We start from the raw sequence: 11,808 nt of genomic DNA, 5'->3' as shown, positions 1-11,808 counted from the left end.
GCCGAGCTGCTCGTCGATCCGTCTCGCCAAACGTTTGGTCGCCACTTCGCTCCCAACACCCCGGACCTGTCCTCCCGCGGCGACTCCTCCTCCTCCCCCGATAAGGCCTCCTTCTACTGACTTGGTGTCAGCTAATGTCAAGCCGGAGACATTTACAGCGAGCTAAACGCATTTTTTATTATTATTAGCCTGGTTAGCTCTTCGGCTAACTAGCTCTGGCTGCGGCCAGCGAAGCCAGTTAGCTTAGCCAGTTAGCTTAGCTTTGCTCCCCCTCCTCCTCCCTCCTCCTCCTCCTCCTCCTTTTTTTAAAACTTAACACTGACGGAAACAAGCTGCTCCGGCTTGTTGCTGACAAGCCATATAATTATTATTTTTTTGGGGGGGAGGGTGGGGGTGTTGACTGAAGCTCGCGTCGTCGGCCATGTCGGGACCACCGGCGGGCTGCGGGTTCCTGATGTCGGTCGTCGTCCACGGAGACTCGACTCTGAACGAGCAGGAAAAGGAGCTGAACCAGCGGCTCCGCCGGCTCTACCCGGCCGTGAACGAGGCGGAGACCCCGCTGCCGCGCTCCTGGAGCCCGAAGGACAAGTTCAGCTACATCGGGCTGTCCCAGAACAACCTCCGCGTGCACTATAAAGGTACGACACGCGCACTCCTCACAAGTTTTTACACTTTATTACTGCTTCTCCCCCCCCCCTCCTCCTCCTCCCTCCCCTTCCATCAACCCCCCCTCCCCCCCCCCCCCTCCAAGCTAAGTTAGCTTAGCTTGCCCGTTGGTGGCTAAAAACAAAGTCGGCTAAAGGCTAGTTAGCTCCAGCGACAACAACAAGACGAGAGGACATCTTGCAAACCAGCTGGCGAGTCGGTACCCGCAGACAAAAACACTAACCTTACTACAGCTCGGTGGCTTCTCCTCCTCCCTCCTCCTCCACCTCCTCCACCTCCTCCCCCCACCTCCTCTTAAACCAGTCTTTGTCAGCTCCGTGAACTGCCACCATGACATCACGGTGGACAATCTGTCAAGCACATTTATTTGGACAAAGTATAATCTAAAGGTGGTTAAATGATCATACCGTTCAACGTTAGCCTCCTCCTCCTCCTCCTCCTCCCCCCCCACAAAAAACCCCAATATGGACTGTGGCAAAGACAACCCCCCCTCCCCCCCACCACCACCACCACCACCAGGCTAACAGTAGCATTATTTAGGCAATGAAACACAACAGTGTCAAATATCAGGATTTCAACACGAAGTTGCAGCAAAAATGATCGTTTCCAGTCAGCTGTTTTGTTGTTTTGGTGACAGGATCTGTAACGGAGTTCTTTAAAAAAGGGTTTTTAATCAAGTGTGTTGTTGGACTAGTTGCTTAGCTTCTTTTTTTCTTTTTTTTTTTTGGGTGCAGGCCTACAAGAAAAGGGCTGGTGTTTAAAAAAAAAAAAAAGGTGTAGCTGTGTCACACACACACACACACACACACACACACACACACACACACACACACACACACACTTCCTTGTTGCAACCAGAATGTTCTTTGTGTGCAACAAAATTCACCTGAATCACTCGACTGCAGATGTCTTTTTATTATTATTTAATAAACTTCAAGCATCCTAGAAAACTTTTCATATGTGGATGTAACCTCCGTGGGAACGAGAACAAATCTTAAAAGTCACACTTTTTTTTAATTTTTTTTTTATATATATATATATATATATATATACACAATATATGTATTTTCCGACAAAACTCTTGATTAACTAGAATTTAATCTTTGCAAATGTCCCAGTAACTTGGGACTCACTGGATTACTATCACACAGAAACATATTTGCCATTATAATAATGCATTACCTGTTTTGAGTTTTTTTTTTTAATTATTATTTATTTGTAATGAATTAGGCGTACGTAAAGAGAAATGTTGTTTTTAAAAGTATTAACTGAGCTAGCTTGAACGTGATCGTTTCTTTTATCCCTCCATGATAATAAACTGAACTCTTGGTTGACGACTGCTGGTCGGGACAAAACAAGACATTTAAATCTGCCCCTATGGGCTTTGGAAAACAACATTTATTTATAAAAAAAATGTTTTTACCATTGTCTGACATTTTAAGGGTGAAACACCAAATCGAATAATGGAGACAGTAATTGATAGATTACTCAAAATAGAGTAATTATTTGCAGCCCTCTGCTGGATAAAACCCACGATAATTATGAATTGTTAAATGCTTCGTCATCTAAAACGCACTTACCGGAGTCCTCTAGCGCTAATTTTACTGAAAGTAAATGTCATTTGTGTCCAAATGCCGAATGCCTTCCAGCTATTTGATAACACACTCGCACACATGGGATCAGAGCTAAAAAGGATTTCTCTGTTAATTAGAAAACTATTTTGATCATCCATTAATTGCCTATGTGCATTTTTTTTTTTTTTTTTAAAGCAAAAGGGTCTGGAATTAACCAGCTCCAGGTATTTTCAGTTTTTCTTCGTCATTTTCTGTCAAGAAACTGGATAAATGTTGAATTTAGGCGGGTTAGTTCGAACACAAGACATTTATCAAATGTAAATTTGTGCTTTGGGACATTTCAACAACCATTTTCTGCTATTTTTCTGACATTTTATTGAGCAAACAGTCGAGTAAATTAGATATTAGACGGATTGGCACGTTGTAATAATGAAAAAGCTCCAAGAACTGCATCAATGTGACGTTTGTAAGAGTTTTGTTGAGATATAAAATGTTTTGTATTGATGGTCACACATCCGCTAGTGACGCTGCCTGACGCTAACGTCAGCTTTAGCAAGTGCTAATCTCGTAGCCACTGACATATCTCGTGCTGAAGCATATTTCACAGAAATTTCATTTAAGTAAATTAAGTTTTTGGGATCATAATTGTATCTATTTCTTTCTTTTTTAATTATTATTATTTCAAACCACATCCAGCCCCGCAGTCCTTCTCGGCAAGCTGTGCTTCATGTGGGGATCGACGTGTGGAGTATAAATTATTAAAAAATGTACCTGAACAAATACTGAGGCAGAAACACAGCGCGCCTTCGGGCCGTTTTCTTTTTACAGATCACAACGTAGGTTGTAAAAGTTTGAATGGAGGCGGCCGCACCTTTCTTCTAATCCAGTTTGACAATAACTGGCATTGTTTGTTCAGTGTGTGTGTGTGTGGTGGGGGGTGGAGGGAGGGTGGGTGGGTGGGGGGGGGGACGGTTAGCATCGCTTTAGAACTTTGTGCTGGAGAGATAATGTTCTCCTTTTTTCTTTTTAACCACTTTGATTTAACTTTATCACATCTTTATTTTATTTTTTTCAAACTACACACAATCCATCACTTTGCTTTACATTTGAAGGAGGTGAAGGAGCATTTTTATCCTATCTGAGAAAGGTTTTGATTTTTGACTTTATTGATCCCACAGTGGGGAAATTCTGTGATATAAATACATATATAATCTCCGGACCCCCCAACCCACCACCACCCCATTTTGTGTTTTACCCCCAATCCTGAAGGTCACGGCAAAACCCCTAAAGATGCGGCGTCCGTTCGGGCCACCCACCCCATCCCGGCCGCCTGCGGGGTCTACTACTTCGAGGTGAAGATCATCAGTAAAGGACGAGACGGGTAAGAACACGACGATACTCGATCTCGGCTCGGCTCTTGCTCGGTGGCGGCGTCTTCACAGTTTTGAGCTGCGTCGTTACCACGGCAACCCAGATCGGTCGGCGATGTCCGGAAACGCCGGCTCCGATCCGTCTCGTCTCCTCGTGTATTGACGTATATTAACCAAGATAACGCAATTAACCAACGTTTTGAAAAACATTTAAAAAAAAATCGGGAGAATTTGAATAAAATTGATTTGAGTTGAATTTTTTTTTTTTTTTACACGCTAGCTTTTAGCACCAGCAGTGAGGAGGATGCTGAACAGCTGAGATGACGAGCAGACGATACGATAGGCTGGAATTAACACTCGATTCCAATTGTTCTTTTTCTTTTGTAAACCACATCGTACCGTTACGTTTCCATGGTTCACATCCGTGTTTGTAAGCGACACGCGTCACCGGGATTAGCGTCGTAGAGGTTGTTCTCTGTTTATTTAATTTTTTTTTTTTGTTACTGTGCGGTGAGGTGCGCACGCACACACACACACACACACACGCACATCTGCAGAGAAGCGACAGCAGCTGCACAGCTAGAGATCGACGAGGAATCAGATCTAGGACGACGCGTGCAACTGTCCCAGATCTGGAATTTAAAAAAAAGGAAATTGGTTTGTTGACATTTCTGTTAAAGGAAAGCAGATCTGAACCCCTTTGATGCAAAAAAAATAAAATTGCATTTGGGCCACTTCAGCATGTAATGTGAAACGTTGAATGAATGAATATATATATATAAAAATGACCTCTCCTGTGTCGGTCCCACAGGTACATGGGCATCGGCCTCTCAGCTCAGGGTGTAAACATGAACAGACTCCCAGGTAAGAAGACAGTGTGTGTGTGTGTGTGTGTGTGTGTGTGTGTGTGTGTGTGTGTGTGTGTGTGTGTCTGAACACTGATTTTGTGCGGCGCGAGCTCGCTGCTGATGCTCTCAGACACTTTCATTTTGTTAAAGTGGAAAAAATCAGTGTTACACTTCTGATCTCTAATGACCCCTCAGATTAGTGTGTGTGTGTGTGTGTGTGTGTGTGTGTGTGTGTGTGTGTGTGTGTGTGTGTGTGTGTGTGTGTGTGTGTGTGTGTGTGTGTGTGTGTGTGTCTGGGTACGAAACGATTTCTGCTGGACGACTTATCAGGCCAAACCTGCCCCTTCGGCTGGTTTTGAGAAATGGACCCGCCCAGGAAGCTCCTGTGTTTTTGGACAGAGATAACGGGGCGGGGGGGAGCCCGGTTAAGTCAAGAGTGTCGAAACAAAAACAAAAAAATGCTCTGCAAGTCTGTAGTTGCTTCAATCAACAGCTAAAGGAGGTATTCAAAAAACATTCTGGGAGAATATCCAGCTTTCTGGACAAACTGAATGTCCTTCTACAGTTTTCACACTGAAAATGACAACAAGCTGTTCCAGTGATATTTTTTTTTTTTTTAAAGGTGGATTCTTCCAGATTAATTTCACACAGAGTAATCAAAAGTGTCCTTGAGCAAGGCATCGAACCCACTGCGGGTTTCCACTCGCTGGCTCACAACCAGCTGCTGTGAGTGAGGGCGTGGCCTGTATACGTGTTTTAATGAATATAACACGTGGGGATATTTCAGCGTCTCTGGTCGCTCACCGAAACTCTGATATTTAATGATGCTTTTTAAATCTCTTTAAATTTCTATTTTTAGACTTTGCATGTTTCAAACTTTCCACCAAAAAAAAAAAATTACAAAATAAATTTCTGACTTGGGGTGTGTGTGTGTGTGTGTGTGTGTGTGTTTTCCCCAGAAAAAGAGCTGATCAGACATCTTGGTTGAAGTCTTTCTGCAATCCAGCCATGATTTATTTTTAATTTAAAAACAATTTTTGGGCAGTTTTTAGTCACACAATCACAGTGAATTTGGATTATTTTGCAGGCGTGGTTACAGCACTGATGTTCTCCTCAGTGAACCTGTTGTTGTTGTTTTTTTGTTTTGTTTTTTAACTCTTCGGTGTGTAATATTTGTCCTAAAAACACCCTTTTGAAAACACAGGATAACATTTTGCTCTTCTACTTCCATCAACTCCAGTCTGTCACCAGTTGAGTCATATATCTTCCTGCGTTCGGGCCGTCCCAGATGGGTTTTTTTTTTGCTGTAGCTCTTTTTCTTAAAAACTGCGATTTGGGAATTATCAGAAATCCCAAGCCGTTACAAAAACTTGACGTAATATAGAATACAAAGGCTTCACCTGATGTCAAAATAAGAGCTTTAAATACTTTTTAAAATTGAGGACATTTTTGTGCAGGAAAAAATGGCGGCAAAATTTCGCAAGCTCCCGCAAATATTGTGAATTTTGCTCGAATTGCAGCAAATTATAGCGATCGCAAGATCACCGTTTCCTCGAGCGGACCGTTACTGTTATCGTGTGTCTGTTTACCCTGAACTCCAACCCTCTGCTGTTGTTGTCGTCGTCACGCCTGCTCAGGTTGGGACAAGCACTCGTATGGTTACCACGGAGACGACGGCCATTCCTTCTGCTCGTCCGGCACCGGGCAGCCGTACGGACCCACGTTTACAACGGGCGACGTGATTGGCTGCTGCGTTAACCTCATCAACAACACCTGCTTCTACACAAAGAACGGCCACAGCCTAGGTGAGGGGAATGTACTTGCAGAGATTTGTGATTTATGAATATCAGAAATTCCGTCAACACCTTTATCACTTTTTAAAAAAAATTTATACGTAAACTCGCTGATTGTCGCCCTCTATCTTCCTCTGCAGGTATTGCCTTCACAGACCTACCGGTAAGTACCCACATTTGTATTCCCTCCCTTGTTGTAAAGTCGTCTTTATTTCTTTCTTTTTTTTTTGTTTTAGTTTTAGAATCTGTTGAGAGATTAAATATTTCGTCAACTTTAGATTTCTTTCTTTTTGTGGCACTTCTGTACAGATTGTGGTTCCAGTTTTATTTGCTGTATCCAGTCATTAATCAGGCACTTAAGAGCTCTTTTAATGTGCGTCGGTTAAAGCGAATTAAATGTACTTCGTTTGGTTGACGTTCTAGAGTTCGAACTTTGTTCAGTTGTCATCGGCCTGAGACATTTCATATAAACTGCGACGGATCCGTTTTCTCAAATGTCACGTAAGCGAAACTCGTGATTTTCGAGGGGCTTGAAAACAAAATTAAAAAAAAAAAAAAACGGATCCAGATTTAGACCATCAGGGTCATTTTGACAAAGCTCCTTTTAAAAGAGTTGTGTTCATTGGCCTTGTGGTATTTTTGTAATTTGTAAAACTCTCATAGTTTCTCTTTGTATTTGATATAATCAATATTTAATCATAACTCTGTCGGTTTCTGTAATTTGTGGACTAGAAAAGAAAACAGTTGATACTATTGTCTGTTGCTCGAGGCCTTGGGCTGTAATTTTGAAGAAACCAAACACACTTCTTCTTCTTCTTCTTCTTCTTTGAAAAAGAAAATTCAAATTTCCCTTTTTACTTTTGAACTATTTGTAACATCACATTGCATCACAGCAACGCTTACATTTCAAATAGCATAACTGTTTCTACGTAAAAGAAGTGACCGACCTACAGAGAAGTATTACCTTTATAGCGTGTTTCAGCTCATTGTTTCAGCACATCGGAGCATTTAGATGTTGTTTCCTCAGGACTTTGGCGCAGAGCTCAACTGAGCTAAAAGGGGAATGTGATTATTGGATTTGTATTCATCAGGACGTGACTCCAGGCTTATTTCTTCCTTTTCTTTTTTGTCTTCTCCGTGTCGGCCAATCGGACAGCTCGTTGCTCATCTTGAACCGACGCGTCCTGCCTCTTAGTGGCCATAAAATATCAGATATTTAAAGTTAAATACTAGTAAAATTATTATTATTATTTTTTTTTTAACATGAACAGGATTTGACTGGTCGGTCTTCCTCTCATTACGTAACACCTCCCACACCAGATGGACATTAATTCCAGTGGGATTCATGCATGTATTAGCTGCATTGAGATGTGAAGGAGACATGTTGTTGTTGTTGTTGTTTTGTTTTTTTTCTCCCCTCTCTCCTGCCTGTTCGGTAGCAAATTAATTTAAAAAATAAAAAACTGAGGGGACCGGCTGGTTTTTTTTCGAGGGAGAAAAAAATAAGAGTCTTAGCCACAACAATAATCCATTGAGCAGCAAAAATGGACTCGGCCGCGAGCCAGACATTCATGTTCCTCCAGAGTTGACGTGAAGTGCGTCACCTCGGCACAGCTGACCTTTGTGGTTATTGCGCCATGACAAAGACGACTCTGAGACGCACGCACACACACACACACACACACACACACACACACACACACACACACACACACACACACACACAGCTTTGTCCTCCCGTTCTTATGGGGGCCTTAAAATCGACTATATTTATTCCCCAACTCTGAAACTAATCCATTTCTTTTTACCCTGAAGTATCTTTAGCCTTTATGCCCAGACTAGATTTATTTACTACTTTTTATTTGATTTTTTTTTTTAAATATAAGACCGGTTCTAACGCTATGCTCTCGCCCTACTATGAAGGCAATATTTCATTTTTTTCCATCAGTTATCTCGGTGTTGTTAGCTAAAGTCACTCCTTCTTATTAGTTTTCTGGAGGTCCATCTGAAAATAATCCCTCATTCATTAGAAAAGAAGATTCACAAATCCCTGTTTTTGGGGGGGGCGTGTTGTGTTTGATTGACAGGCCTGTGATGCAGTCAGGTTACAGCTATCGGTGGGCGGGACCTAGAAATCGTCCGGGTTTTCCAATCAGATCCACCGCTCGAGACGATACGAGAAACGGTCCGAGACCTCGTTGGTTCGGGTGTTTCCATTGGATTCACTGGCAAAAAAACGAAATGTGCATTCGGTGTTTAAAACGACACTCGTCCAGGTTAAATACGGTTCTGGGCTTCTCGCTTCCTACCTCCCGACTGACTATCGATCCCTGGAGGAGACATTTATCTGGAGGGGAGGAAATTGTAGTGAATTGGAGGCTTCAGTGCCAAAAAACTGTGCAGGCCAAAAAAAACAAAACAAGAAAAGAGAGAAATCTCAGCAGCTGGCAGTGTAATCGCCGAGTCATCGGTTCACGTCAACTCATCGGTACATCACTCCGTTCGATGTTATGTGCAGTCCGTCTGCTACAAATCGTACTTACTGCCCTTTTAACGTCAGAGGAGTTTGAGAAATATGCGTATTTCACCGTCGAATCTCGGTAAATCAAATCTTTGGTAGCAACAGGAAACAAAAGTTTTTTTTTCCTCTCATCGTTTCCTGCCTCGTTTTTTATCGTTCAGATTACATCCAAAGCTCCTCCATCGTCCTCATCCTCAACTCTCCCTCTCTCCCTCTCTCTCTCTCTCTGCCGTCAGCCCAACTTGTACCCGACCGTGGGCCTCCAGACTCCCGGCGAGGTGGTGGACGCCAACTTCGGCCAGCACCCGTTCGTGTTCGACATCGAGGACTACATGCGAGAATGGAGGACGAAGATCCAGGCCCAGATCGACCGCTTCCCCATCGGAGAGCGCGAGGGCGAGTGGCAGTCCATGATCCAGAAGTAAGAGGATCGGAAAACAGAATTACTCCCGTTGAAACCTGCGGGATGAACTGTGGAAGTAATGCTGGTTTTAGAGAACAATTCAAGCAGGTTTCTGTCATTGTGTTGTTTTTTTAAGACTTCATCACATTTCTGGCATTCAATTATTTTTGGTTTTATTTTGTTTTATTTTTTGTTTAGTTTAAAAGAGGATAAAGAAGTCCACCGGGTCTGTGTTGATAATAATAATTTAAAAAAAGTACAACTACATCTTTTAAAAGCCGAAGCGACGGAACGTTAATTAGACTTAAAACGTCGTTTGGCAGTTTTACTTCGAAACGGTTGCAGATAGATTTTCTGTTTTATTTACTAAAAAAAATTCATTTCAGCTTTTAAATTCAATAAACTGCAGTGAAATGACAGAACAGGACTGCGGCGCAGTCAGGTTTTTCCGCTGTAGATGGGCGGGGCGTAGCGTCTTCGGATTCCCCAATCGGATCGCGTCACCATCCACCGCCAGCGGTCCTTCTCCAGCTCGTCCAAATATGGTCACTTCCGGGCTCCAAAAATGGCAAGATGGCGACGGCCAAAATACCAAAACTTCAACCGATGACGTCACTGGTAGTAGCCGCTTGCTGATCTGCTAAACCAGCCTGAAGTGGAGCGTTGAGGGTGTTTGGAAGTTGGAGATGACGGGACATTACAAAGAGGATCCGGTCCCAGATGGACCACTTTAGCAGGAGCCGTGATTCCCCCCCCCGCCCCCCAAAAAAAAGCAAAAAAAAAAAAAGCTGTGGGACTCTCTTCATGCCATGCCCTGATTGGGATTAGCTCCCTGTTGCTATGATTACTTATCCTGAATGGATTTAATCTCCATTTGATGGAGGGGGGGTCGGAGTCCAGGGAGCGGAGGCACTCGTTGCCTTTTATCCGGGGGAAAAAGTTGCCTCGAAGCCTCGGATGAAAACAGGAAATTTGTAAAGCTTGCGTCAGAGCATACATCACCACATTCATGATTACACTTAAAACTACATCTAGCACGCGAAATCAACCGCGTTCCTGCTCCTTCTATTTTACGACAGATGTTTTCATTTCAAATCTGGTTTGTTTGAGTTATGTTTTTTTTTTTGTCCCGTTCAGGATGGTGGCTTCGTACCTGGTGCACCACAGCTACTGCGCCACGGCCGAAGCCTTCGCCAAATCCACCGACCAGGCCGTGCACGAGGAGCTGGCCTCCATCAAAAACCGACAGAGTGAGTCCTACTCTGTTTTCTTTTTTTTTCTCATTAAATCTGACGCTGACGGTACGTCGGCTGTTTTGTAGGAATGTAAGAAGGTAAAAAAAAAGAAGTAAGTAAATAGACGAGATTGAGATCTTTATGTAAAGTGATTTCTTTTTTTGTATTTTTTATATTAGCTGCAAAAAAAAAAAAAAAAGATTAGTGTATAATACGTTCTGTACAGTTGTAGTGAGGAAAAGGGGAGGCGGCTTATTCCTCATTTTGGCACAAAGCTCGATCACCTGCGATAAAGAAACCTGCCGGTGCTTCCTTAAACTAATCTGCCTTTTCATTTGAGGTGTGACTAAAATTCCACAAAATGCTTGAAATAATGTGTTTCATTAAACATTTTGGTGCTAGTGGCAGCATAGAAAATCATGTTATAAAAAAAAAACAGATACCACAGAAGAAGAATGTTCTCCCACAAGCTGAGGCATAATTTTTTTATTATTTTTTTTTTTAAATTGGCTCGTTAAAATAGTACAGCTCTGAGGAGAGTATGAATATTAATACTTGTGAACACGTTCCCCGTCCGTCCGCAGAGATCCAGAAGCTGGTGTTGTCAGGTAGGATGGGTGAAGCCATCGAGACCACCCAGCAGCTCTACCCCAACCTCCTGGACAGGAACCCAGACCTTCTCTTCATGCTCAAGTGAGACCCTGTTTTAATTTTCCAGGATGAATCGATTGAACAATATTAAATATTGGATGATTTAAAAACCTCTAATTATAATTTTTTTTTTTTTTTTAAATCGTTGTACCATGTTCTGTAGTGATATGTGTTTAACAGTAATGTATAAGAATCTTTTGATCTGATTTCATGCTGTGGATTATAAGTTGTTTGTGAAACGGCTGCGAGTCGTTTATTCAGATGATGGGTGCTGTTTTTTCTTTCTGATACATCCTGATAATTTCATCTGCTAAAGCACGATAATCAAAGCTGTTAGATTTGTATTTATTTATGTCTTTATTTTTCTTCTTGTATGACGACCTACTTGTTCACCTACATTTCAGCGGCTTTATTCTTAATATTCAATTTTCTTGGCTTGTTTTTTTTTTTTTTTTTTTATTATTATTATCTTCATCCTATTTTTGTTTTTTTGTGTGGTCTTTTCTCTTACACAATCTCCTTCTGTCTCGACCCCCCCCCACACACACACACCTCCCCCTCCCCCGTGTCCTCAGGGTGAGGCAGTTCATCGAGATGGTGAACGGGACGGACAGTGAGGTGAGGTGTCTGGGAGGTCGCAGCCCCAAGTCTCAGGACAGTTACCCCGGCTCCCCTCTGCTCTTCAGCAGCCCGAGCCACAAAGCCAGCAGCTCCCAGCCCTACCTCACAGGTACGGTCCAGCTGTGC

At 42.6% G+C, this 11,808-nt stretch overlaps 1 protein-coding gene across 1 annotated transcript in view; it reads left to right on the top strand.

Annotated features, from left to right (window-relative positions):
• Positions 1–68: 68 nt before the first annotated feature.
• Positions 69–11,808, top strand: part of ranbp9 (RAN binding protein 9) — an 18,210-nt gene continuing 6,470 nt past the window's right edge. Inside the window, exons 1-9 of the mRNA XM_069688272.1 lie at positions 69–638; positions 3,510–3,621; positions 4,422–4,474; positions 6,096–6,263; positions 6,392–6,414; positions 9,009–9,193; positions 10,313–10,425; positions 10,995–11,103; positions 11,637–11,791. Coding sequence (XP_069544373.1) covers positions 422–638; positions 3,510–3,621; positions 4,422–4,474; positions 6,096–6,263; positions 6,392–6,414; positions 9,009–9,193; positions 10,313–10,425; positions 10,995–11,103; positions 11,637–11,791 — 1,135 coding nt within the window. The 5' untranslated portion in view covers positions 69–421. The remainder of the gene's footprint in view (positions 639–3,509; positions 3,622–4,421; positions 4,475–6,095; positions 6,264–6,391; positions 6,415–9,008; positions 9,194–10,312; positions 10,426–10,994; positions 11,104–11,636; positions 11,792–11,808) is intronic.

Source organism: Brachyistius frenatus, unplaced genomic scaffold (assembly GCF_029030835.1).
Source record: "Brachyistius frenatus isolate BFR_SWC_R1_liver_20210118 unplaced genomic scaffold, ASM2903083v1 Contig_553, whole genome shotgun sequence".
Lineage (NCBI taxonomy): Eukaryota > Metazoa > Chordata > Actinopteri > Embiotocidae > Brachyistius > Brachyistius frenatus.
The sequence above is the reverse complement of the archived record's forward strand: the minus strand, read 5'-3'. Positions and strand labels throughout refer to the sequence as shown.